Source organism: Desmodus rotundus, chromosome 6, assembly GCF_022682495.2.
Source record: "Desmodus rotundus isolate HL8 chromosome 6, HLdesRot8A.1, whole genome shotgun sequence".
NCBI lineage: Eukaryota > Metazoa > Chordata > Mammalia > Chiroptera > Phyllostomidae > Desmodus > Desmodus rotundus.
The window spans coordinates 117,025,536-117,052,972 of NC_071392.1; the positions used below are offsets into that span (position 1 = coordinate 117,025,536).

The 27,437-nt window shown below is 49.3% G+C and overlaps 2 protein-coding genes and 5 non-coding genes across 9 annotated transcripts; 6 read left to right on the forward strand and 1 right to left on the reverse strand.

Moving 5' to 3' along the window:
- The first annotated feature begins 5,956 nt into the window (after positions 1–5,956).
- NOP56 (NOP56 ribonucleoprotein) lies at positions 5,957–11,121 on the forward strand. The gene is made up of 12 exons (XM_024559411.3): positions 5,957–6,061; positions 6,226–6,315; positions 6,645–6,759; positions 7,339–7,500; positions 7,677–7,875; positions 8,206–8,393; positions 8,475–8,626; positions 8,795–8,895; positions 9,254–9,402; positions 9,619–9,740; positions 9,927–10,061; positions 10,687–11,121. The coding sequence occupies exons 1-12, from the start codon at positions 6,059–6,061 to the stop codon at positions 11,059–11,061; spliced, it is 1,791 nt and encodes a 596-aa protein (XP_024415179.2). The 5' UTR covers positions 5,957–6,058; the 3' UTR covers positions 11,062–11,121.
- LOC112304264 (small nucleolar RNA SNORD110) lies at positions 7,118–7,185 on the forward strand. The gene has a single exon (XR_002974715.1). It is a non-coding gene; the product is annotated as a small nucleolar RNA SNORD110 (small nucleolar RNA).
- LOC112304311 (small nucleolar RNA SNORA51) lies at positions 7,991–8,122 on the forward strand. The gene has a single exon (XR_002974753.2). It is a non-coding gene; the product is annotated as a small nucleolar RNA SNORA51 (small nucleolar RNA).
- LOC112304261 (small nucleolar RNA SNORD86) lies at positions 8,958–9,047 on the forward strand. Its single transcript, XR_002974713.1, has one exon. It is a non-coding gene; the product is annotated as a small nucleolar RNA SNORD86 (small nucleolar RNA).
- LOC112304307 (small nucleolar RNA SNORD56) lies at positions 9,458–9,528 on the forward strand. The gene has a single exon (XR_002974750.1). It is a non-coding gene; the product is annotated as a small nucleolar RNA SNORD56 (small nucleolar RNA).
- On the forward strand, positions 9,786–9,856 carry LOC112304306 (small nucleolar RNA SNORD57). Its single transcript, XR_002974749.1, has one exon. It is a non-coding gene; the product is annotated as a small nucleolar RNA SNORD57 (small nucleolar RNA).
- Position 11,122: 1 nt separating the features above from the next.
- Positions 11,123–15,938, reverse strand: IDH3B (isocitrate dehydrogenase (NAD(+)) 3 non-catalytic subunit beta). 3 transcript variants are annotated; one of them, XR_002974688.3, is made up of 13 exons: positions 15,860–15,938; positions 15,667–15,747; positions 15,437–15,535; positions 15,217–15,337; positions 13,800–13,860; positions 13,590–13,722; positions 13,358–13,491; positions 13,163–13,265; positions 12,921–13,067; positions 12,628–12,722; positions 12,456–12,516; positions 11,337–11,537; positions 11,123–11,238 (listed from the first exon to the last, which is right to left on the reverse strand). XR_002974688.3 is itself a non-coding variant. In XM_045194609.2 (12 exons), exons 1-12 carry the CDS (start codon positions 15,893–15,895, stop codon positions 11,140–11,142), a joined length of 1,170 nt encoding a protein of 389 aa, XP_045050544.1. In that variant the 5' UTR covers positions 15,896–15,938; the 3' UTR covers positions 11,123–11,139. The 3 variants fall into 3 exon arrangements, 2 of the variants coding, with proteins under 2 accessions (XP_045050544.1, XP_024415180.1); XM_045194609.2 differs by lacking the exon at positions 11,337–11,537; XM_024559412.3 differs by having other exon boundaries at positions 11,123–11,537.
- Positions 15,939–27,437: the final 11,499 nt, after the last annotated feature.

The following is a 27,437-nucleotide window of genomic DNA, read 5'->3' on the forward strand; positions in this document are numbered from 1 at the left end:
GCAGCCGCGGTTCTGCATATTGCGGGCAGGACCTCAGGCAGGGCTGCAGCCATTGGAGGACCTGACCGGGGCGGCAAGACCTGTTCACAAGACGTGTTCACAGCTCTTGGCAAACGGCTTCAGTTCCTTGCTGGCTATTAACAGGAAACTTTGATCACTCCCCACGCAGACCTCTTCACAGGGCTGATGGGGTGTCCTCACAACATAGCAGCTGGTGTTCCCAGAGCAAGTAATCCGAGAGTGAGCATGGGAGAAGCCACAGTATAATACCTTCTTGACCTAGTCTCAGAAGTTACCCCATCAATCCTACCACTTCCTGTTCATTAGGACTGAGTCTCTAAGTCTAGCCCCAGCTCAAAGGGGAGGAGACTAGCTGGGTATCTTGAAAGGGGCAGTTATCAAAGAATTTTTGGACATATATTAACAGGAGGCTTCCTAATTCAAATTGTTACAAGAACTCTATCGAGAAAACTCTAACGCTTTTTCTGAAAGACACCCATTAGTGAATTAGATACTGGTGGCTCCCAGGACCCTGGAGCAACAGGAAACTTCCAGTTGGCTAGAGAGATGGGTAGAGGAAGAAGGCACAGGTGTTGATGTGGGTGTTGAGAGTGTTGATGTGGTGTGGCTTTATAGCCGGGACATGTTATTAGAGAACAACATAAAGATTGTTATAATCTCTGCATTCCTGGCTTTGACTTCCAGCTCATTCTATCTTAAACCTTCACTATTCGGCCTGTCCAGGGGCCATCAGGCACGAAGACTCCTTTCCTTCTTTCCTTGCTTCCTTTCCCCTTTCTTTACTCTCTCCCTCCATCACCCTCCTTCTCTTTTTCTTTCTTTCTCCAGACCACCTAAGAATGATTTGAATTAGAAAATCCACTTAACAATTTATCCAGAGAATTGTAACTGGTGTCTGCCTGATATTAGCCTAGTCTGTCTGTGTATTCCTTACTGGGGAAAATGAAAGACAATGAAATCTGTCCGAAGCTATTTCTGCAGACAGACCCTTTCATTTCTAATGATCTACAGGCTCGAGGTCCATAAAGAGCTCCATTTCACACAGAATCATGTAAGTAGGAACACATTTTTGGTGAAGATCAAGGTGGACAACTGATCACCCTTGACCAGCACACTCACGGGAACTGGGGAGTGATGCACCAGCCACTAAGGGGACCTGGGCAGAGCGCCGACAGCATCCACTACACTGGTGATCCTCAGTTCAGTAAAGTCACCCCCAGTTTGCCCTGCAGAACCGCACCCAGAGCTGGGGCCCCAAAGTCCCTCAGGCTCTGTAAGGGACAGTAAGAAATAAACCCGCCATGCAGAAAGGAACATTTTTCTCTCTTGATCTTGCAGAAGTGGAGGAGAAAAAGGTTCCCTTGAGAACTTGACAATTTATATCCACAAAGCAGCCCTCACGCAGAGAATCTAAATTCCTATAACAACTGTGTATCCCAAAAAACTCAAGTGGCAAATTTTCAAGTTATCTTAGGTTACAGATGCCAGGTTACTTAGGTTAGGTTCTTTCCAAGAAAGAGGGTGGAGGAGGCAAAGACACAGGGACCAAAAAATAACACCAAATAGAAAGCATATTAAGAGGATAAAAATAAAAACATATCAGGAATGAAAATAAATGCTAATGGACTAAACGCTCCAGAGAGAAGACAGGGGTTATCAAATAAACATCATAAACCCCATGCATTGTTTCCAAGAGATGCCTTCAAAATCTGAGACTCGAGCAAGCGGGCTGTTTACCCCTTTTGGTTCCTAGGAAAGCAAAATTGAAATACAACTTTCAAGGGCCAAGTCACCAGGTGAGTGAGCACCACTGAATTTTGTGAGCTGGACCCGTTTTTCAGCGCTGATGATTTCTATCGAGGACAGCTCTGTGTAGCACTATGCCAATAATTTACTCCTCAACGAAGTATTGGTTTGAAACATGTAAAGACAGACCCAGGCTCATGGCTGGGGCACATAAGGTATGTACAGGTATCTCCATCACCAAACCATGCCTGGAAAATGGGCAATATAAACCCAAATTCTGTTACGAAGATTCAACAAGTTGACACGTGTAAGACTAGGTGCAAAGTATTAAGCGAACTGATCAATAACTAACAGATATTATCACAGGTACAGATAAGATGAAATATCCTCAGGCTCAGGTTACGAACACAAACACCATCCACTGAACAACTTTTACCCTATAATTCTAATCAACTCTGGGCCTCAGAAGCTGCACCCAAAGACACGGAACTCTGGGCTAGACGGTCTTCCTCAGGCGCTTTTCGTTCTCCTGTGCCTGTGGAAAGAAACGCTGCATATATAGGTAACTCTTTACCAAAGACTTCTACAGGGTTTCTTTCCACATTTGAGGAAAGAGCTAAGGAATTGCTAGAAGCCTTTCAACAGTTGATGGGGTTTCTCATTTGAGAAATGAGTGTAAATGCCGCCATCTTATGGTTGTTTCATGCAATTTCCTTTCCTGAAGCTCTCCTAGTCCATGGAATTGAAAGTCATGCTCAGTTTAACCTTGGGGATAGTTCTGAGTAATGCCTCGTTAAGCAATTTGTCACTGTGCAAACATCCCAGAGCATACTTAACACAAACCTAGGTGGCACAGCCTACTACGCACCTAGGCTCTCTGGTATACTACCCTCGTGTATAAGGTCAGTCCTTATGTGGCACAGAACTAGCACATTCCATTTCCAGAGGTCCCCAGTAACATTGCCCTAAGCAAAAACTCTGGGTTAATTTACACCAAAATGACACAGTGAGCCACAGACTGGGCTAAATTAAAAAGTTGTAGATGTTACAGTGTATATATAGTCCTTCCCAATGGGTGAACAGTCCCATCTACCCAAATAAAAGACCCCAGATGACACATGGTTTAAAGCTTGGGACTGGACTGCGCCCGGGAAACCCACAGCTCCCCCTCAGACCTGCTGCCCATGAAGCGCATTTTCTCAGCTGGAACTTTCTGGGAAATCTGCCTTGCAAATCACCTCCAAATTAATCTCCAATCAAACACTGTGTAGTGGAGAAGAGTCTCCATTAAACCAAGCCATTCATCCTGACCTTCATTCAAGGCTTGTTTTAGATTTTACATGCTACCAGGGGTGTCAAACTCATTTTCACTGGGGGCCACATCAGCCTCGTGGTTGCCTTCAAAGGGCCAAATGTAATTTTAGGACTGTACAAATGTAACTACTCCTTAACTAGGGGCAAGGAGCTCGGCGCTGCCGCCAGGTAGAAACAAGGTGCCGAGCCGGATAAAACAAGGTGGAGGCCGGATTCGGCCCACGGGCCTTGTTCGCCACCTGTACGCTAGACCCTTCAGTCTCTGTCCAACTACCACCCAGGATGAATCTTATACCTCTAGCAGGTTCTTCTCCTGTTTCAAGCTTTTGCTTCCACTCTCCCTTCTTCATCTCTTAAGGACCTAAACATTCTTCTATAAATACCTAAAGCCCTGGCCAGGTAGCGCAGTTGGTTAGAGTTGAAGGCATCCCAATGTGCCAAGGATGCAGGTTCAATCCCGTCAGGGCACATAGAGGAATCAACCAATGAATGCATAAATAAGTGAAACAGCACATGGATGATGTTCCTCTCCCTTCCTCTCTCTAAAATCAATAAATGGACAAATAAATACATAAGTACCTAAAACCCCTTCCTCAGGGGCACTAGCCCCTCCAGTGTTCTAGCCAGTCTCCTACACTACTGCATTCAGCACTTGGCTATGTACATTCTCCCATATAAAGTCTCTCAGGTCGGAAGTCAACGGTTATGTTTTTCTCTCCCAGACGTGCTCCCTTGCTTAAGATCTCTGCCCAAATGTCACCTCTTCCCTGAGGGCCTCTACAAAACAATGCAATATTCCTTAGCACTTATCAACATATTCACTTGACGTTCAGTCTCCCCGTGGGATGTAAACTTCATGACGGCACTGACTTGGTTTGCTTACTACTGTATCCTGCATCTGGGGAGATACCTGGCATGCAACAGCACTGAACTGGTGGTGAACCGGCCCTCCCAGATGCGGATGGCATTTCAAGTGCCAGAACAGAACAAAAGGTGAAGGAAGAGCAAATCGCAGCGGTACATCGGTACTTGTCGTCGTTAATTCGTTCTGCAACCTGTGAGAAGTGTCAAAACCAACGAGTACCAAACAATGAAGCATTTTCTCCCGTGCTGTGACTCATACAAATTCTGGCAAGTGCAACGAGCCCTGAGCAAGTGCTGAGTGCTGAAACATTTTTTTCTTGTCAAAATGTGATGAGGACAGGGTTAGACAAGTTCTGAAGCCAATGAGTACTGAGGTATGACTAGTTCTATCTCTGCTTGAGCTAAGACATCCATCTTCTCCTTCCCTTGGACATCGGTGCTCCTGGCTCGAATGCTTTCAGACTCGGGTGTAGATTTATCTGTCCAAAATATGACTGTGGATAGCTTTTAGCTCCGAAACTCTCAGGCTTTTGTATTTAATGCACAAAAACAAATAAATATATATACACATGTGTATTTGTGTACATATGTACTTCTACATGTATATATTACATATATTTAATCATAACATGTATGTTTAGCTGAGACAAGTTTTACAGATAAATATCCTTTACTCTATGTGACATACTATTATTTCCTATTCTCTTTCATTCTGTTTCTAAATTAATTCTGCAATCCATTAGTGGATTCTGACGTCTTTGAAAATCCCTACCTTAGCAGATAAGCACCTGTAACCCCGGGAATATTTAGAATTAAGTATACAAGTAATGAACTAAATCAAAGTCATAGCATTAATATTCTCCATTACATTTTGAAACCATCTATTTAATCTGTTTTTTTTAACACTTAAGAGAATTTAACAGTATAGATTAATTTGCAATTCTATTTTAAAATGTGAAATGGAATAACTGATTTAGACTCGTGATTGTAAGTGGATATATGTAACAAACGTTTGCAAGCAATGTTGGGATTATGAAATTTTAAGATTTACCAACCATATTTTTAAGTTTAATATAACAGGCCTTAAGAGTGAGCTCAGTACTTGGATTTTGCCAAGTAATGGAACTGCTTAAGAAAAAGATAAAACAAACTTAAAATGTTATTTTTAAAAAACGCTTAAAATGAGTTTTCAAAAATTTACCGGCATATATACTACTTTAGGATAGCCAAGTTTTAATATCAACTATTAAAGCAAGTCGCCTGCGTGTCCAAAGGCCACCCTCGTGCGCGTGGCCGCAGCTCCAGTTCTCTCGGAGCTAACTGGGCGTTAACATTTAAGGGCTCTTCCTCGGGGGAAGCAACACGTGTTCCCGCAAAAGGAGCTCAAGGGGAAGGAGCACCCTACCTAGGAAAAGGTGGGGTCGTCTTTCTTGTCTACTTTATCGCCTGCCACGCTCATTTTAGCAAAGGAAATACCTAAAATACAATTTGAAAGCACAAAACCATCCACCAGGAGTGACGTTCCCTCAGGGTCTGCGCCAGCTTGCTCCAGGCCACGCTTCCAGGAAAGACGAAGGGGTGCGCGGCTCCGGACTCCGGGGGAGGGTCTGCCCCTAGCGGGAGGCCGGGACCAAGGGGTCCTAGGGGCGGAGGTCGGACGCAAGAGTCACCGGCGCTGCGTGAAGCGGACTCGACCACCACTTCCGGCCTGGGGATGGTCACCTCAGCCCGTGCAGGGCCTCCCGGCTGGTTTTCGCCGAACTCTGTGACCCGTAACTTGTATGATGAGCACATGAGGACCTGGACTATTTTACTCAGAAAAGCACTTTTCCAAACCGCCCCGCGGCCAGCAGAACTCGGCCCCGGCCCGCGTAGCCCCGCAACCAGGCGTGTCCACGCCGCGGCACAGACCGGAAAAGGCTGGCCCGCCGGCGCTCGCTCCACCCCCACAGCCCGCCGGGCGGTACCACGCCGCAGACCCTTCCGAAGGCTCAGAGAGGTATCGTCCCCGATCTCTGATTGGCCGACGGCGCGGAGGGCGTGGCCTCCGGTGTCACGGTCTGCGCGCCAGAGCCCGCTAACCGCATTGCGAGCTGGGCCGGGAGCGGGCGCCATGGTGAGGAAAGATTGTGGGGTGCGAGCTAGGCCAAAGCTGGAGTTGGGCCTGGGTTCGGGCCGCAGCCCTGACCGGAGCCGGAGCCGGAGCCGGGCCCGCCCTGGGAGTGGGGCCGGGCAAAGGCCGGGACCGCGCTGACTCTGGTGCCCTGGCTCCCTTTCCAGGTGCTGCTGCACGTGCTGTTCGAGCACGCGGTCGGCTACGCTCTGCTGGCGCTGAAGGAGGTGGAGGAGATCAGCCTGCTGCAGCCGCAGGTGGGTGGAAGTGGTGGTCTTGCCGGTCGCACCGGCCCCAGCATGCATCGCGCGCTCCCACGTGGCCGGCTTCACGCGTTGGGCTGTGCGCTGGACCCAGAAACTCCAGAGCAGGGGGTCCTTACCTACATTTACGATTAGGATCGTGTTAGGATCATTTAGAAGCCTCCCGGCCGGCGAATCAGAACCGAGATTTAGGGCCCATTATAGGTTCATTCTTAGCGTTCAGTTTGTTGTTAAGTGTGCCCAGGGCTGAGAACCGCTGCTTTACTGCGTCCTAGAGGCAAAAGCGAGGGAAGAAAGACACTTACCTCTTTTCCGCCCCCTAGGTGGAGGAGTGTGTGCTCAACCTCGGCAAGTTCCACAACATTGTTCGTCTCGTGGCCTTTTGTCCCTTTGCCTCATCCCAGGTTGCCTTGGAAAATGCCAACTCTGTGTCTGAAGGTGAGTAGGCCACCTCTAAGTATTTCAGGAAGATAAGCCGTTATATTTAAACCACGCAGTCCATCATGCAACCTTACCTTGTGGGCACAAGTGATAAAGTTGTGAATCAATGAAAACTGATAGGAGGGACTGGTTCAGTGCTAAACCCAATCACATGCGGTTCTCTGCTACTTGGTTCAGTTGATTGGAAAGAGCGATATTGATACATAAAAACGAAGAAAAAGGTTTGGCCCCAGGAGGCAAACCGGGTGGTAAATATTTTCATAGTGCTCAAGGTTATGCTTTAAGCTTTTAATTATGCATTCCATGCTTGTTATATTGGACCTGAGAGCTGTTTCTCCCGTGATTAATGCAGGCTTTGCAGTGATGACTTGAGTCTGTCAATCCCCTGAGTGCAGTCACTGATGTCTCCATGTCTCTGAGCAAAGCCTGAGGGGGGCGGGGGTCTAGGCATGCCATCCCAGCATGCTCTGCTGGACCAGTTGGTCTGTGCCATCATCAGCAGTTGAAGGGACAGAATCCCTTTTACGATGTGAGCATCCTTCAATCTGTTAGTGGGAGCTGTTTTTTTGTCCTGAGGTGTTGTTCATGAGGACCTCCGCCTGTTCTTGGAGACTCACCTGCCAGCCAAAAAGAAGAAAGTACTCTTGGGGGTTGGGGACCCCAAGATTGGTGCTGCTATACAGGAGGAATTAGGGTACAATTGCCAGACTGGAGGCGTGATAGCTGAGATTCTTCGAGGTGAGATCACCGCCTGTTAACTAACATTTATGCCATTCTTGGCATCTTTTAGGAGGGTTGTGGGAACATTAGGATGCTTAAGATTGCTTCTGGGGAGCTGTCCTGCTTATTTGGTGCCCGTGGGTGCAGGAGCGAGCTCAGAGCCTTTCCTTGCTCATAGTCTTACCCTCCTCCAGGAGTTCGTGTGCACTTCCACAACTTGGTGAAGGGCCTAACCGATCTGTCTGCTTGTAAAGCCCAACTGGGGCTGGGACACAGTTACTCTCGGGCCAAAGTTAAGTTCAATGTGAACCGGGTGGACAATATGATTATACAGTCCATTAGCCTCCTGGACCAGCTGGATAAGGACATCAATACCTTCTCTATGCGTGTCAGGTAAAGTGCGGGGGCAACCCTTGAGAATGGGTTCTGTGGCCTGTGGGTTAGCTAATTTTGAGTCCTGGGATAATGACTGGCTCCTGTGGGTAGCGCGGGGTGACAGTGGGGACTGGGCCTCCCAGTGCTTACCACAGGCTGTGTTCTTACACTACCTGTACAGAAAGAGAAGGCAGAGTAAACCCACCCCATATACACCTCAGCCCAGGCCATTTGCCTGGTCTGTATTGTGAATGGGGGGACATGGAGTTGAGGTGGTGTGGGGAGGGCTGAGGCTGTAGCTTTGAGACATGGCAGTGAGGCCAGGGAGTCACTGTGGACTCTTTGCAGGGAGTGGTATGGGTATCACTTTCCCGAGCTGGTGAAGATCATCAATGACAATGCTACATACTGCCGCCTTGCTCAGTTCATTGGAAACCGAAGGGAGCTGAATGAAGAAAAGTTGGAGAAGCTGGAGGAGCTGACAATGGATGGGGCCAAGGCTAAGGCTATTCTGGATGCCTCACGGGCCTCCATGGGTCAGTACAGTGCCTAGCAGCCAAAATAAGGTGCCAGACTCTGAATATCTGGCTCCCACATTCATATTCTGTGTCTTTCAGGCATGGACATATCGGCCATTGACCTGATAAACATTGAGAGCTTCTCCAGCCGGGTGGTGTCTTTGTCAGAGTACCGCCAGAGCCTGCACACTTACCTGCGGTCCAAGATGAGCCAGGTGGCCCCCAGCCTGTCGGCCCTGATTGGGGAAGCGGTGCGTCATGGGAAACACGAAACTGGGGGAGTAAGGAATGGTACCGTGTATTTCCTGACCTACTACGCTTTCCCCACATGCACTTGATGGGGAGAGGTGAGCAGGATTATGCGGTTGGTGGGTTGGCGAATCGAGTTTCTGTGACTAATTCCTTGAATCATTCTCTAGGTAGGTGCACGTCTCATTGCTCATGCTGGCAGCCTCACCAACCTGGCCAAGTATCCAGCATCCACAGTGCAGATCCTTGGGGCTGAAAAGGCCCTGTTCAGGTACCAGTGAGGGCACCTGCCCACACTCAGGTACCATTTCTGGTGCCCACTGCTTGTTTGGGGATCACAGTGATGGCTGACCAGGGCATCCTGACCTATACATACAGGCCTCTGCTATGGGGGTGATGGCCAGCCCTGGTGTCTGAGTGATTCCCAGGGCCCAGCAAAGGGACCAAGTTTCCAGGTCAGCGACATTGGATGCCTTCCCTCTGCTTCTGGGAGCTGTGGGTTGGCATGAGATGGGACAGAGACCCAACCCAGCCTGAGGCTCACTCTGGAGACGGGTTGGGGAGGAGTTGCCTTGGCTAATAGGGTTGAAGTTTCTGATCTTAAACTTTCCACTGAATATTTCTCCCAGAGCCTTGAAGACAAGGGGTAACACCCCAAAATACGGACTTATTTTCCACTCCACTTTCATTGGCCGAGCAGCTGCTAAGAACAAAGGCCGCATCTCCCGTTACCTGGCAAACAAATGCAGTATTGCCTCACGAATTGATTGCTTCTCTGGTATGGCTAGGGGAGTTGGCGTTTGGGAGTGGGGGGCTGAATGCCTTAGCAGCTTCTACAATGATGGTAACATTTTTCGTCAACAGCAGTTCACCTAGTGAGTGTTGAGACTTTGGGTCTGAGTGAAGCTGAGGGCAGAGGAAACCCTGGGGGTGGAGGAGTACTTTGTCCCTTTAGGAGCTGACAGGCTTTGTTTGCCCACACACACACATCCAGAGGTACCCACAAGTGTATTTGGGGAGAAGCTTCGAGAACAAGTGGAGGAGCGGCTATCGTTCTATGAGACTGGAATGATTCCACGAAAAAATCTGGAGGTCATGAAGGAGGCAATGGTTCAGGTCAGTTTGGGTTTTGCTGGGGAAGGGGAAACCATAGCTGAGCGTTGGAGGTGATGAACTGTCTCAGCCTGACCTTGTAGAGTGGAGGCAAAAAACTGATTTAATGAGCCTGATCCAATAAAGCCAGGAGAGAGGCTTGGAAGGCAAGGGGTCTTCAGAGCGTTTTCAGCACTTTTCTTTGGCCAGGCAGAGGAAGCGGCTGCTGAGATTTCTAGGAAGCTGGAGAAACAGGAGAGAAAACGCTTGAAGAAGGAAAAGAAACGGCTGGCTGCAATTGCCCTTGCATCTTCAGAAAACAGCAGTGCACCGGACGAGTGTGAGGTCAGTAGGCAGATGGGCCCAAAGTGGAGATCCTGGGCTGTAGGAGTTTCCAACAGCAGGACAAAGGATGTGAGTCCAGGCCTTTGCACTGAAACAAGGACCTGCAGCCTCTCAAACTGCCTCTTGATTCTGTAGGAAGGAGGTAGGTGCTGAGAGAACTGGTCCAAGAGCCCAGAGAGCTGGTTGTAGCACACACCGGTTCCCAGGGCAAGTGTGTTGTATCCTCGGCTGCCTCCCGGGATTCTGCAACGGGGGGCAGTGTGAATCCCTGCTGTCCTTGGGCCGTGCGTCTGGAGATGGTAGCTTTTTATAGTGGGGGTGGGAGCAGGGAAGTCTCTGACCTGTTAGGTTAAAATCTTCCCTGGGGGTTTTGTAGTGCCTGGTTTGTCACCTGGTGTGTCAAGGCACCCTCTGGCACTCCAGGTGGTGGCTCTATTGTGACCAGCATGGTGGGTTTTTCTCTTTTAAGTTACTTAACAGTTACATACCATCCCAGAAACAGGTAAATCAACAGCATTTCCAGCAGTCTTTCTGCCCTACTTTATTGCTGGAATTTTGTGGGGTGGTTGTGGGGGGTTGCTCATACAGTAGGTGACAACACTGTTTCATGCCCATTTCCCTTTAGGAGACTAGTGAGAAACCCAAAAAGAAGAAAAAGCAAAAGCTCCAGGAGGTTCCTCAGGAGAATGGAATGGAAGACTCACCTGTCCCTTTACCCAAACCCAAGAAAAAGAAATCTTTTTCCAAGGAGAAGCTGGTTAGTAGTGATCTTGAGGAGACAACTGGCAGTGGGCATCTCCCCAAGAGGAAGAAATCCCTCTCCAAGGAGGAACCAGTTAGTGATCTTGAAGAGGCAGGGAACAGGAGTATCCCCAAGAAAAAGAGGAAATTTTCTTCCAAAGAGGAGCCAGTCAGCAGTGGACCCGAAGAAGCTGCTGGTAGCAAGAGCAGCAGCTCCAAGAAAAAGAAAAAGCTCCAAAAGCTCTCCCAGGAAGATTAGAATGGACAGTATCCTCCAGTGACCCACCCCTTATATCCCAATAAAAACACGTTCGCAAGACTGGATGCACATGTTTTATTAGACACCTTTATGTGGCTGTGGGTGGGACAGGGCATCAATGACAGCCTCAGTGAAGTCTCGGCAGGTGGCATAGCCACCCATGTCAGGAGTTCGAACCTGCAGGGGAGAACTGTCGTCATCCCTGTGACCTGGGCCCGTCCCTAGCCCTCCCCACACCCCATACAGTTCCCTAAGGAAGCCAGCCCCGGGACAACCTAGGCTCTGCCCACAAGTGGTTATGGTCTAGAGGTTTAAGGGCTCTTCTCTGGTCCACTGTACGGAAGGGGAGTGTAGGTAGTATGGTCCTCATGAGGTTGGAATAAAGGGCTCTAGGCCCCATATGGGTGCAGGTGGCCGATGACAGACTTGATGAAGTCCGTTGTGGTGCTGTAGCCGCCCATGTCTCGTGTCCGCACCTACATCCACCACAGGCAACGGCCGTGGGGAAGAAGAGAAGAGAGCCCATGAAGGGGGGCAGGGCGCTGTGATAGAAATGGGAGTACCAGAAGGGGTGACAAGGCCAGAAAGAAGACATGCAGCAGAGATACAAGGAGGTGGCCAGGTTTGGAAGAACGTGGACTCTCCCACTCAGGTCTTCTGAGGGCCAGAGCCACTATTAAAGCTATGCTACAGCCTGGACAGAATGAATGGGAAACTGGACAGGAAGTAAGATGGGAAATGCAGGCTGGAGACAGGATGAAGATGCCCTGAGGAAATAAGGAGACACACCAAATGGGGGGAAAGACAAAGGCAGAATGCAAATGAGGATGGGATGGAAGGTGGAGAAGGACACCGACACCCCTGCCTTGTCCTGCCTGCCATTTCCCTCTGCTCCTCCTTCCCTCATGCTGTCCCCCCAGATAGAGTTGCAAGTTTAGCATTAAGATGGCCCATGAAAGCGCCAACAGATCACAGGTGGCAAACACAAGGCCCGCAGGCTGACCTTGTTTTATCTGGCTCGGCACCTTGTTTCTACCCGGCGGCAGCGCCGAGCTCCTTGCCCCTAGTTAAGGAGTAGTTACATTTATACAGTCCTAAATTACATTCGGCCCTTTGAAGGCAACTGCGAGGCTGATGTGGACCCCGGTGAAAATGAGTTTGACACCCCTGAAGTAGATGAAGCAGGAAAGAAGGAATAGCAGATGGGAACTAAAAGGCAAAAGAGATCAAGAGGATGAAACAGCCAAGAGAAGGGAGGCGAAGAGCAGCCCTGAGAGGGACAGGCAAGATCAGAGAGCCGCTGTTCTGGGAGCCTAGAGGGAAAGGAGACCCCAGTTCAGGTTTCCCAGACAGCAGTGCTGAGGCCTTGAACCCCACAGCCTTTCTAAACTCACCTTGCCAACTTTGATCACCTTCTTTACCGCCTCTGCAATCATGTTGGAGTGATATTCTAGACTGTCAATGTGGACAAGAAAGAAACTGAGATTCCCTCCGCCTTGGCCCCAATTCCCCACCTGCGCTCCCCTCACAACACCCAGCCTCCTCCCCGAGGCCACCACAACCTACTTCAGGTGCCGCAGCATGTTGGAAGCTGAGAGAAGCATGGCTGTGGGGTTGGCTATATTCCTGCCCACTGCCTGGGCGAATGGGTGCCGGGCACCCTGTGGAGAGAGGGGCAGGCCAGAGTCACTGGGAGCAGACGTTATGCAGAAACTAAGATCAGGGGCGGGCATCAGGGAAGAGAGGTCAGGATAGGAACACTGAGAAGAGGCACTGGGGGGGAGGGGGGAAGCTATCAAGGGGCCTGAGGTCAGAAGAAGGGCACGCAGAGGACTAAGAGAGGAGGTGACCTCACTCACCATCTCAAAAACCGCGTACTCTGCGCTGTAGCTCTCACCAGGCACCACACCAGCTCCCCCAACCAGGCCGGCAGCCAGATTGTCAATAATGTTCCCATAGAGATTGGGCATCACCAGCACATCAAACTGGTAAGGATTCTGCACCAGCTGGAAGGGAAAACGTGGGCACGGAGGAGAGAAGTAAATTCCACCCCCCAGCCTCCCTCAGCACTGTGAGAGTGCAGACGTGGGGAGGGCCTTACCTGCATGCAGCAGTTGTCTATGATCATCGTCTCAAACTTGATTTTGGGGTACAGTTCAGCAACTTCCTCACAGCACTGCAGGAACAACCCATCCCCAAGTTTCCTGTCCATGAGCCAAAGGAAACAGGTTCAGCCAAGAGAGTACAGAGAACTATCTTCACAGGGACCTACCCCACGCAAAGCCATGGTCCTCACATGATGTTAGCCTTGTGGACAGCTGTGACCTTGTTCCGTCCCTTCTTAGTGGCATAGTCGAAGGCGAACTTTGCAATCCGCTGAGACTTGGTCCGAGTGACAATCTTTAAGCACTCAATCACGCCCCTCGCACTCTGGGTGAGAAGAGAGAAACAGCTGAGTGACACTGGAAAGAGGAGGAGCTCTGCCTCTTTCCCACCTTCACCCCCCACCCCAATTTCTAGGGCATCACCTCATGTTCCAGAGAGCTGTACTCCCCTTCTGTCTGCTCTCGAATGATCACCAGATCTAGATTGTTGTGTCGAGTCATGTACCCAGGAAGTGACTTCACGTGGACTACATTGGCAAATAAGTCCAACTTACGCCTGGGGGTGGGGGAGAGCCATCAGCACTGTGCCCCGAGCCCCAGTACTCCCTCTGACCCACGGTCCCCGCCACCTACCTCAGCCGCATATCATAGGAGGCTAGTTCCCCCTTATACTCCATTGGGGTGTGAATCTTTCCTGCATAAACAAAGTTGCGGGAGCGGAAAATGTCAGGCACAAGCCAAGCCCAAGGGAACCCAGATCAGTGTCCAATCCCCTCAGTGACATCACATAACCCAGTCTCCCATAGCCCACTCCCAGTCAGTGACCCTTAAACTCCTCTAGAGGCAAGGGGCAAAGGAGAACAGTGCCGTAAAAACCAGGAACATTTTGTCTACTGTTTCATTTTCAGTCACCATATTTATGGTGAAACCTCGAAATGACCTAAAAGGAGGACAGAAGATTTTGTCGTGTTATCAAAGAGCCTGGGTTTAATATGTTGAGGAACAATGCTAGTGAATCTTTGACCTTTCCTGATGTTTCTGTGTCTACCTATTTGAGATTTTTTTTCAACCAAAAAAAAATTATAGGATCCAGTGTTTGCTGATATAATTAAGGATCCTGAGATGAAATCAAGCTGGATTAGGGTGGGCCCAAACTCCAACGGCAAGCCCTCATTCGAGAAAAGCAGCAGAAACAGATACACGGGCACAGAGAGGAGAAAGGCGTATGAAAACGGGGGACAGAGACTGGAGTGATGCAGCTACAAGCCAAAGAACGCCTGCAGCCGCCAGGTGCCACTGGGATCTGGAACAGCCAAGGAAGGTCTCTCCCCAAAGCCTTCGGAGGGAACCTTGCCAAGACCTTACTTCTGGAATTCTGGCCTCCAGAACACTGAAAGAATAAATTTCTGTTATTTTAAAGCACCGGCTGTGTGGTCATTGGTTATGACACCCCTAGGAAACTAATGCAGTGAGTGAGGAGGATTTTGACAGACAGCATCAGAACATTCTGGGCAGAAGAAACAGTGTAATTGAAGACAGTACCTGTCTTTGGAAACTAACACAGCCTCGTGTGACCGCAGCACAGAATAAGTGCTGTGGAAGTGAAGGCCGAAAAGCTAAGAGTCACTGTATAAAGAACCAATTGTCCTGTGCTAAGACAGGGCATGGCGAGGTCATCCCAGGAGAAGAGATGGAGAAGATGGACTGCAGGGACAGAACCGGAAGCCAAAAACATCTAATGAGAGGAGTTAAGTAGGGAAGCGGAGGGAGGAGAGAAAAGAGGTGGCTAGAAGTGGCATCCTAGAAACACAATTAACAAGACTTGGGGACCCATGGCGAAGACTCATGACAAAGTGGCAGTTCTTGGAGGCTTCCTGCACAAACAGTGCATGTGACCTCTCAATTCCTGTGCTCCCAACTGGTGGGAACAAGTGGCCACGAGTCTGGTAGGAGCTCAGGGGAATTCATGCATTAGTATGCGCAGAGGGAAACTTAACGAACATTTGTTCATTCGATTTAAAATGGCACGTCGGCAAGGGGGCGCACATACCAATGAGGGCCACCTTGTTCTCTTTCATGGAACTCAGAACTTGCTCCAGCTTCTCCTCAGAAGCCATATTCTGCACCTCGCTCAGGTAATGCTCCTGGAACTCCACTGGGACACAGGCAGCCTTCAGGGACAGGTCCCAAAAATTACAGAGTCACGATGGAGTAAGTTCTTTCCAACCCACCCCACGGTCCCTGCCGGCTGATTCCCCCCGGCCACTCGCCTTGAACACCTCCTTGACAGCATGCATCAGTTCAGGCCCCACGCCGTCTCCTGGCACCATGGTCACGGGAAAGGCGCCCTCCACCCTCACGTCCTCGGCCTGCAACCGGGGCCATCAGAACTAGAGCTGGAGTGCGAGCAGGAGTCGGGGCGGGGGGTGGAGGGTGGAGGTAGAGGCTGGGCAGGAGGGGTGGGGGGAATGGGCGAGACCCGAGCGGGCCTTGCTCTTACCTGGGTGCGCGAGGTGGCGTGCGCCACAGCAGAGCTGCACAGGCCCCTCCATGCCCCGGGGGTCGGGGCGGCGACCAGCGCCTGCGACAGACACACACAAGCCTGTGAGGTAGGGTCTGGAGTCCTGCAGTGAGCCAAGTAGAACTCCCCCGAATCCCAGCCCGCCCTCGCGCGACCTGCTCCCGGGCCTCACTCGGGTCAGCCAGCGGGCACAACCGAGAGCCGCCATGTTCCTTGCTGGAAGTCGCGAGGGAAGTGACGCCGGAAGCCTGCGCGGCCTTGGCACCCTGACTTCCGGTCTGTCCTAGGACCCTGAATTGTTCTCTCTTGCTCCACCCAACACCCTCGCCCGTCCTCTCCATCCCTCTCTTATCCTTTTGTACTTACCCCTCCCTTGGAGGCTGACACACAACCACTCTGTTTATTGCTTTATTTTCAGTCACCATATTTATGTTGAAACGTCAAAATAACATTAAAGAAGAACATTCTTTTACAAGGAAAGACGCCCCCGCCCAGAAGCCGGGATTAATTTATTAAAATTTGTGCATTTATTTTTACATATTTAAACTTCAATCACCTTTGAAGTATTCTCCATTTGATGCAATATTCCTGAAACCAAAAAAGCCGATGTTCTTGCTCCCTGTCACCACCAGGGAACTCATGGATTCTGATGCCTTTTAGTGCTTCTGCTGGTTTTTGTTTCACCTCTTCCACATCTGCACGATGTTTCCCTGTGAGGACTTTTTTCATCTGGGGAAACAAAACAAAAGTTGCTCAGGGTGAGATCTGTTGAATAGGGAGGGTGAGGCATGGGGGGTCACACTGGTTTTGGTCAAAATCTGCTGAATACTCAGCACAGTGTGGGGAGGTGTGCTCATAAATCACCCATCATGAAATGTGCAAATGCATTGACAGAGCCTTCAAAAAAATTTACTGAAGCTGATTGCAGCCTCTCACAATAATGCCAGCTGGTACACTAATACAGATGAGTTCCTAGAACACTAACCTAGCTGGGGAAGCCTGTACTACAAGGGTCTCACCCTCCAGAAGATAATTCTGGGTTTCTGGGGTACCCTCTTATAGAGTGTTTATCAAACAAAGACCTGAATTGAGTAACAAGTTGAGAACCAATACTGGGGAATCTGTCTTAATGTGTCTACCTGTTTGTTATTCTTTTAACCAATACTTGCTGAACATTCATACGGCAGGCACTAGAGGCATAAATGAACACAACACAATCCAGAGGAGAAAGTGTGTGTGTCTGGTTTGTCCTTCAATCTTAGTCTGCCCTGTTACTTGGCATTAATCAATTCTCCTCATTGGTTGGTTGGTTTGTTTTATTCCCCCCTGTGTGGTCTTGTTCTTTGCTCAGAGAGTTGTTTCTTTAAGAGTGTGTCCCAAGCCTTAACTCCCCTGAGCAGCACTGTAAGTGGAGACAGAACTTACTTTAAGCATGTAAGTGTGACTAAAGGGAAATTTCAGACTGATTTATAAAATTCTAGTCACGTGCATTTTACAAGTGACATTCCTAAAAACAAAATGACAGAAGGATTTGTCCCCCAAAGCACCTGTGCCCATGTGTACGTTTCAGTTATGAATGTGTTCTGGTTCAATAAACAGAAAAATCATTAAAAAGGTAAGGGTCGGTGGGGGTTTTCTCTTTGCTTCTGAAGGTAAGGAGTTCCTGGGGTTGTCTTAGCTGCTTGGAGATGTCCCCTGAGATCTACGCTCTCTAACTTTTCACTTTTTCAGCCTAGTGTCTTGTCTGAGATGCTTGTCCTTGGTGCCTCATACTAATTTCAGTCACCATATAGCTGCTGCAGCTCTGGACATTGCTTCTGCATTCAGAGCTGGAAAGGGGGAGAAAGAACAGTCCCAGCCATATCTGCTTCTTCTGTTTTTTTTTAAAGAGAAAATTTTTTTGAAGATTTCATTTACTTATTTTTAGAGAGAGGGGAAGGGAGGGAGAAAGAGAGGGAGAGAAACATCAATGCGTGGTTGCCTCTCACATGCCCCCCATTGGGGATCTGGCCTGAAACCCAGGCATGTACCCTGACTGGGAATCGAACCAGTGACCCTTTGGTTCACAGGCTGGCACTCAATGAGTGAGCCATACCTGCCAGGGCAAGTATACTCGTTTTTTTGATCAGCTAATACCTGTTTAAGTAGTTTGCATCCATGATCTTAAAAGAGTTTGGATTTCTCTTTTCTTTGTTTTTTCCTGCCATCATTTACTTTGGGCATCAGGACTGAGACACAGGACTTTGAAAGAGGAGTTGGACATGACCCAGAAGTGCTCATGGAATAGGAACTATTGGGAAAGGCAATTGGCCACGGGCCCTGAGTGTCCTTGCACATTGTTTCTGGGTATGCTAAGAGCAAGGTCCTAACTGCTCTGTGCCCACTCCATTTCTCTGACTTGTATTTGTGGTTAGCAACCTTGAGAGATGAACTAATATCTCTCTCTAGCCCTAAGAGCAAGCTTGCTTATTTCCTGCTATAAGAGAAGTAGGTTCCCCAAACTCTATGTTCCTCAGAAGCAACACAAACCCACTGCATGCGCAGCATCTACTGGGCCCTCCACGTTGCCCCTGTGGGACTTGGGGGAAAGGAAGACAAGGTAAACATTATGCTGTGTTGCTTGCTGTGCCATAAATAATAAAGTCCTTTGTCTCTGACCCAGGCATCTCATCTTGGCCAGCATCCATGAAATAGTAAGAGAATAATTATTTCACTTATCAGCACAGATAACTCAAATGCCAGACCCTGGCAATTTGGCAGTGAGGATGTGCTTCTGACAGAGATGTGCTTTCTGGAACAGTGAAGACAGGGCCCTGTGGATATCTCAGATCAGGAGATATGAAAAGACCCCTGGCACATGTTAGTGAATCTTCCAAATGGTGGGCAGCAGGCCAAGAGTGGCTAGAGAGAGGGTCTCACACTGTTCTACCTGTTAATGAGGCCAAACAATGAGAAGTAAAATGCAAATACACCACCTGAATGGTGCTTTGTTCCTGCTCACTCCTTCATGGTGGAAGTGGAGGGAATACTATGAGAACGGGGCAGCAAGCCCCACACACAGCCCCACCCAAAATGCAATAGGGATGTGGCTGCTGAATCAAAGAGTCCTGAAAGCCGAAATAAAATGGTATTAGTCAGGGTGTTTGAAATAGAGCTTTAGGTAAACCCAAAACATTGCCACTTTATTTGCTTGAGCCCTACAAGTCACCATTCAAACCCAAAGTGAACAAAAGTCGTGCTCATTTGCACAGACCTATTCTCTCCCTCTGTGCTCTCCCATCTCTCTCCCCACACTATCCCACCCTCTGCTGCTTTGAAGAAAAAGTGGCGTATGTCGGGATTTTTCATGCAGGTGAAGGCCTCGAATGTTCATAGCTCTGTAGGACCCAAGTACCCATGTCACTCTCTTACCCAGCAGGCAGGGGTGGCTGAAAGCACCAAGGAATGAAGTGGGGGTGGGGTGGGGCAGGGCGGGGTGGGTGATGGTCTTGGGGTGGGTTCTCTCTGTACTGAAGCTGGAGGGGGACGGGGAGAATGCAGTGGTGTACCAATCCTGAAGCCAGAGGCCAAGAGGAAATAAAAGCCTCCCAGCTGCCCCCTCCCCACACCCACCGGCCTTCCCTGGGGCTAGCCTCCCGGACTCAGAGCTCCCTGCTTTCCCTTCTGGAATAGCCTGATCTGTAGCTGTTGCCATAGCTCCTGATCTGTACTCACTGAACTCCTTGGTTTGTTTTCCCATAAGGTTAAAAAAAAAATCACCCAATTTCAACTGATGGGCTTTGAGCAAATTTCTCAGTAGGAAAGGGAAATTAAAGTGGCACTGTAAGTGGGTCCTCCAGACCAATTCCGTGTCATTGGGGCCCCCACAGCTGAAAGCATAACTGGTATTGATGCTTGTCCAGGCCTGTAGTGTAGACGTCCATAAGTGTCAGAGGGGGTTGGCCCATTCAGAGACTGCTGCGTGTACAGAGGTGATTCCTGAAACCCCTGGGATTGTCCAGAAGAAACCAAATAGGCTTCCAAGAGGAGAAACAGACTGAAGGACTCCAATTACTGAGGCCATTTTCAGTACAACAGCGCCACCTGCCGGACATAATCCCTTTTTAAAAAAGGTTTTATTTGTTTACCTATTTATTTTTAGAGAAAGGGGAAGGGGAGGAGGAAAACCGTCGCTGTGCGAGAGACACGTTGATAGGCTGCCCCCACCCGGCACACCCCCAACTGGGGACCCGGCCGCAACCCAGGCATGTGGACATAGTCCCTTTTAAAAAGGGAACGTAACCTGCCCTGGCTGGTGTGGCTCAGAGGATTGAGTGCTGGCCTGTTGACCAAAGCATCCCTGGTTGGACTCCCAGTCAGGGCACATGCCTGGGTTGCAGGCCAGATCCCCATTTGGAGGCGTGTGAGAGGCAACCACACGTCGATGTTTCCCTCTCTCTCTCTCCCTCCTTTCCCCTCTCTCTAAAAATAAATTAATAATTTTTTTTTAAAAAACAAAAAGGAACATAACCTATTACTGACCCATAGCAGTCCTGTGACACTCCAACCTGACACCCCCATCCATCCACAAATGGGGATGATAAAAATCAACTTGGATTTGGCGGTTATCAAGGGGAGGGCACAAAAAGCCTTACTAGTCACATATTCAAGAGCACAGTGGGCCTAGCCCTAACATTAGCTGTGTTTCACTAGAAAGAGTGGCGGCAATTCCTTTGGGGAAAACTTCATTCCCCTCCATCACCTGAAGCAAATCTGCTCAAGGAAGCCCTCCATTCACAGAGGGTCCCCCGAAGTGTTGCCTGGTTCACTGGTGATTCGGCTGTGCTGACACCCAATGGGGTCCGCATTCAACCTCAGCACAGCTGCGCAGAAGTTAAAAAGCAGGCGTGATCATTCTGTTCGATAGAACTCACGGCAGTGCTAATAGTCCTGGCCAACACCCTCCCTGATGAAGCCTGATACACTTTTACTGCCCTTTGTGCTGTTGCCAAAGGCCTAGCTGCCTTGTCTGCAAGATTGGCAGATTAAAGACATTCTTCTTCAGAGCTGCAGACTGTGGAAACTAATTCAGCTGCTAATCAGACAGCTGGGGTCATTCACGGAGATGCCTGTGGTGCGCGGGTTTAATACGACCAACTGGAATCAAGCTGCCGGTGCAGCCTGCACTGCCCATTCAGCCGCCGCCGCCTGGATCATTGCGCCGACCCCAGCCGCACATCCGCCACCACGCACTGGGCACGCAGCAAAGAATCTACGTTTCCGATGCAGAACCCCTGCTACTTACCAGACTCATCACACCTCCCAACAGTCTTGCAGTAAAGAGGACACGTTGCACAGGCGCGGCTCCCACCTGCGTCTGGATAACTGACCACCTCAGACCTTCCAGCCCCTCTCTGTCCTCACTGTCATTGGTGCCTCTCTGCTGGGAGCACATTTTCAGAGTACAGTGCTGCTGTTCTAGTCCGATCAGGAGACTCCGGCCGTACCAATGTTGCGGCCAGGGTCTAGTGTTTGGCTTTTCAAACCATCTCCAGTCTGACAGTGATGCAGCCTTGGTCGCAAAAGCCGCCCAACAACAAGCCAATAGTCAAGGTATTCGATGGCCACGCCCTGCTCCCTACCATCGGCGGGCATCCCACGTTATGAGCACTGGAATGGCTTCTTCAAAAATAAACTCAAACAGCTTCTGACTGCCTCCCTATCTCCTTCTGAGCCCACACCTGAGACTGTGGGACTGTGTAGCCACTGAAGGCAGCTGTCCCCAGACAAGAATCACCTCCTCCCAACCATTTCCTGGGTCATTATCAGGACAAATGGATGGAAGGCGATATAGACCGATTTTGAAGATTTTGAGGTTTGGGCTCTTTCCGGGCATGGTGCCCCCTCCCCAACAGTAACCACAGGCCAGCCCAGTCGGTGCACCCTCCGGTGGTCTCTGCCTGGCCAAAGGAGGCCTGGGGGGCCCAAATGTCATTCTGGTTCACCACCTAGATTCTCCTGACGGATTTACATGAGTCATAAAAGTGGTGACAACTTGGTTGGCTGCTTGCCAAGTCCCCCTACACTGGCCCACACAGGCCAAGGTGGGAGGAGATACCACAGGTCTCTGTAAATTTTGTCAGTTTTGTCTCGCTCACACCTGGCCCTTTCAGGTGAAAGGTCAGGGTACACGCAGGGAATGACAGGAAAAAAGATGAAGTTGTAGCTACTGGAATGGGACACACGGCTTTTGTGGCTATGGAGGCCTGGTGAGAAGACAGCTTAGATGCCAGCTGGTGCGGGGACCGAAGATGGTTAACGTCTTCTTTGTCCCCTAGATCCAGCACAGCAGCCCACACCGCAGCTGGCAACCTGACCCCTCTGGGTTTGTCGTCCTGTCCTCACTCCATAGAAACGGATGGCCTCCTACGCACACGGTCATTCCAAAACTATTTGTGTGCTTCGCCATCAGTGGCATTCCTGAATACGGAACCTCCCCCACCTCCATACTGTACAAACACTTGTTTCAAGTGGACCAGGTCAAGTGCACGTACTTTTCCTTCACCACACGGCCTTGGTTCATATATGGCGACCAAGGCTGCTCCTATTTGGTAACACTGCCCGTGTGGCCTAACCAAACCAGTGAAAAGGTGATGCAAATCAGATTTCACACTAACTCTTGAACTAGAGTTACGTGTGCATATTCCTATGTGACCCTTCAGAACGTACATTTAGATGTGGGCCATGGGATGTCTCTCCATTAGGGTTGGGGATTGCTTTTGGGGCCAGCCACCTTCTCCTGTAATTATTGGCAATGACATCGAAAATCAGCAGGTTAGTCTCCAACTCACTTGTGAGCATTCTACTAGATAACGACCTGGCTTTACGCTATAACCTGGTGGTCGGGAATGAGACGTGCCAAGCCCCTTCGGACTTATTCACAGCTGACCGAGTGTGGGACCCCGAGTGGCACGGCTGAAGCCCACACTTCAGTTTGGCCTCATTTTTCTGCTTGGCGTTGCACTGATAGTAGCCTTAATTAAATTCTGTAGGAGACAGGTTGGACAGAGCTGGGCCCAGACTCTGCTGATCAGATTAACCAGTGGCGGGAGGAGTAGCACCCTCGTGTGACGGTTCGCATCCAGCCAACAGTGTGCAGGGCCGGCTGCTCAGGGAGGCAGCTGCCGTAGCTCTGCGCATGACTGCTCATTTTCACTGGGTGTGCCAAGAATGTAAGGCTCTGGCCACTCTGCCTGGATTATTTCCTTTCTTTCATAATTCTTTTTATTTTTAAATTACAGCTGACATACCATATTATATTAGTTTCAGGTGTACAACGTAGTGATTAGATATTTGTACAACTTAGAAAGCGATCACCTTAGTAAGTCCAGCACCCACCTGGCACCACACATGGTCATCACGACATTACTGACTCTACTCCCCATGCTGTACTTTACATCCCCATGGTCGTTTTTATAACTGCCAGTTGGTACTTCCTAACCCCTCTGCCTTTTTCACCCAGGCCCCTAACCTGCCTCCCACCTGGCAACCATCAGAATGTTCTCTGTGTCTGTGAGAGCCTTTCTGTGTTGTTTGCTGCATGGACTATTTCTCAGGGTTGTGTTTGCAGCAAGCAACCTTGAAGAATGAAGTAATTTCTGTCTCCGGGACAGACAGCATGCTGTTGCCTTCTATAAGAGAGGGGACTCACCATGCTCACATTCCTCAGATGCAGCACAAACCCACAGGGCGCCCCCACGCTGCCCCTGTGGGACTTGGGGGACAAGAAGAACTGACACAAACATGCTGCTTTCACAACCTGCTGTGCTTCTCTGTTTCTGATGCAGGAATTTCATGCCTTCTGTCCACATCCATAGAACAGTAACAGGTTAACTTATTAGCTTGAAGGTAGGGCAACATCAAACCCCGAATACTTACATGCAGTGGGGTGAGAGAGAATAGACGGTAGCTGCTAGAAAAGCCCTCACCTTAGGAGAAAGTGTATCCCTGGGTGTTGTCTCAGTCTGCTCAGGCTGCCATAGCAAAATACCACAGACTGAGTGGCTTAAACAATAAACATTTATTTTCTAATAGTGCTGGAGGTGGGGAAGTCGAAGATCAAGGTGTCAGCTGGTTCAGTTCCTGATGAGAACTCTCTTCCCAGCTTGCAGATGGCCGCCTTCTCTCTGTGCCCTCCCATGGTGGAGAGCAAGCGCTGCTCTATCTTTGTCTTCTTATAAGAAAGAGCACTAGCCCTATCAGATTAGGGCTCCATTCTTATGATCTCGTTTAACCTTTAGCACCTCTTCACAGGCCTTATCTGCATATACAGTCACCATGGAGGTTAGGGATTCAACACATAAATTTCAGGGGGACGTAAACATTCAGTCCATAGCAGGTGTCACTCAGGTATCAGTGAAGGCTGGAGGTGAGCGGAACCCTTAAAAGAAATGGTGAGGATGTGAGGATGCTGGCTAGCAATGGAGAAGGGTTTCCGGAAGTATGACAGATGTTTTGGGAAGTGAAGCAGTGGTGGAGGATGAGTCAGAGCCAAGGAGAAACAGAGCATTATGGGACAGAGTATGTGGCCAGAAGGGCCAAATTACAGGACCCACAGTTTCATAAGTGAGTGACAAGAATAGGCATGAGAAGCACAAAAAAAAAATCTTACTAAGTTAAGGTTATTAAAAGTATGCACTAGGGCCCTGACCAGTGTGGCTGAGTTGGTTGGGCATTGTCCCACAAGGCGAAAGGTCACCAGTTCGATTCCCAGTCGGGCGTGCCTGGGTTGCAGCTTGTCCCAGTTGGGGCTCCTGTGAGAGGTGGCCGATCAATGTTTCTCTCCCTTGCTTTCTCCCTTTCTTCCCCTCTCTCTAAAATAAATAAATAAAATCTTTTCAATAAAGTATGTAGTAGAAACACTGCACAAATGAAAATAAATGAACTACTCTTAACCACATGGATAAATCTCACAGATATAATGATTCGAGAAACTACACAGTACGCGACACCATTTACATGAACTCCAAGAACGGGACAAATCAGCTTACCGTGCTAGAAGTCAGCAGAGGAGCTTCCTCTGAGGGGCCTGCGTGGGCTGGGAGGAGGTGCCAGAGATGGGATGTTGCAAATGGCTTGTATCTTAATCTGGGCAGTGGTTATATGCATACACGTGTAAAAATTTATTAAGGTATTCGTGTGCAATACTGTGTTATGCCATAATTTAAAAATTAAATAACTTTTCTTTGAAAAGTCAAAAAAAGTAGAAGTTGTGCATGGGGTCTAATTGATCATCCACATATGTTTCACGCACATGAAATGGTCTTACCAGTGGAAAGAAATCCCGCACACAGCCTGGCACGGAGTATGAGGCCCCGTGGCCCACCACTCTCTTTCAAATAAGGGGAGACTTCTGTCAGTGGGACCCACACTGAGGCGTGGTGGAGTCGGCTGGCATGGGCTCCGGAGAACCCATTGTGCGCATCTTTCCCAACATGCTCAGGAGCATCGGTAGTTCGAAACCAGCCCAGTGGGAACATATACAACATGAAAACTGGCAAATGCTACAAGTCAGGTTTAGTTTTTCAGAGGCAATTATTGAACACTTACCATCATACCACTGGGTCCTTAGTACCCAGGCTTATGCAGGAAGTAACTGAAGCTGAGGAGAATTAGATGAGTATATTTAATTATATTAAATATTATAACCAGACAATAATATTGCCTACTTAAGTCTCCAGACCCCAAATCCTTTTCACCATGCACTGCATTCCAAGGACCTGGCTCCAACTGACCACATGGCCATTGGAGGTTAAGAGGGAGAGACCTGGACGTCCTCTGTCCCAGGAGTGGGACTGAGTAACAGGGCAGAGCAGGGCTAGGTGACGGGCAACAGGTGTCTGAGCCCATCTATTTGGGGCACCCTGTGGGACCCCACATGCCCAATTGGCCTGAGTCCCTGACCTCTCCCTCTCAGACAAGTACTAATTCCACAGATATCTGTGTGCTAGGCACTGTTCTGAGTGTTATGGATACATAGAGAAGGAATGAAAACCACCATCTCTAAGAGCTGCAGGCCAGGAAGGGATAACTCTTCTCTGTTAAGTTATATCTTTCTGTTCCCCGTCCTGCCTTAATTTAGGTCTTTATTGTCTCTTACTTGGACTGTTCCTACCCAACTCAGGTCCTACTGGAAGAGCTAGGTTTGGGGGTCCTGAAGCTTCTACAGTAGGGGTGGACTTTTTAAGAAGAAAAATATGTTGTGAATACATTATAAAAATATTAAAACATTATGAATAGACAATTATATGTAACCATGAGAACACACTGCAAGGAGCTCCTGAAGAGCCTTGGAAGGGTATGGATGAGGGTTCTTGAAGCTTCAGCCTCCTGGAGAATTGGCCTCTGCCAGGCGCTCTCCCCACTTTACCCAGGACAAAGTGAACAGCAGCCCCCTCCCACTTACTCCTTTCCCTGCCCTCACCCCCACCCCTCACCTGCTTTACCTCGGAGGTGATGGCTTCCTTTGTTATTGATTCCACAGCACTCAGAAAAAGTGGATATTGCCCATGAGTAAAAAAATATACATATAATTTGATTTCAGGTTTTCTGCCACTGCCTGTGGGTCACTAAGGAGCAGCGCTCCAGGATAGTGTCGGGTGCTGTTACAGCTTTTGGTTAGAAACCTGCAGGTCCTGGACCCTCTCTTCCAGCCGGAAGGCGAACAAAGGGGTCAACCCAGTGAAGATCTTGCTTTTCCAGGAAAAATGGTTCCCTTTCTCTTCCACCGTGGGGATTCAGTCTGGTTGTCTCTGAGGTGGTTTGTACAGCCAGGAATATCGAGGGGACACGCAGCCTTTGCTCCAGTCCAGAGACTGAAGAGGCAGCTCATCTTCCCTGCCGAAGTACCCACCACAGCAGCTCTCATTGTGCTATTATTCAGGATGGAATAACTCAGCCTAGGTGCGTGGAATGGGATGGATCCTGAGGCAAAACCTTCACCTGTAGTGCAGGTTTTTCCTGAAGCAGTTGAAAGGACCTCAGGAGTCCACGGGAAGGCTGAGCTGGGTATACCCACCAGGAAAGCTCTGGGATGACCCTAGTCGATTTGTTTTCTTCATGGAATTACTCGAACAGCCATATTTAATGCATGCTTTAATTTTTATTATTCTTCCTATAGTTTAATTCCCATCAGGAGTGGATCCACGTGCCGACCTGACACACTAGGACCTCCAGGGGGCGCTACAGCCCAGCGTCTGCTGAACGCGTCAGTTTTCTACCGTGTTGCATCCCCTTCTGGAGAAAGAGAGGGCGAGACGGAAGAGTTTTACCAATTTTTTTTTTAAAGATTTTTATTGAATCCGTGGGGGTGACATTGGTTAACAAAATTACATAGGTTTCAGGCGTACAATTCTATATGTCTATTTTAAAACTGCTGTTTTTTTAAGGCCAGGCCTACAGGAAAAATTCCAGGCTCCTCAGTGTGACATCCTCGGCACCACCATGCTGCAGGTACTACAAGCTTCCACTCTGACGCAAGTGCAGCAAACCCAGTCATTGAGCCCTCCTAGTCTCACCTGTGCCGGCCCTTCTGCCCAAAACCCCCTCCGCCCCTTCCTGGGCTCAGGTCCTCCCATGCCGGTGCCATCCTTGCCCCTCCTTCTTTAACAGCCAGATCACTCTGCAGGGACAGTGTTTGTCCCACACCACCACACTGGTGTGTGTGAGGACAGAGCCCGTGTTCTAGTCTTTGCTTATTCTCTCGCCCTGGG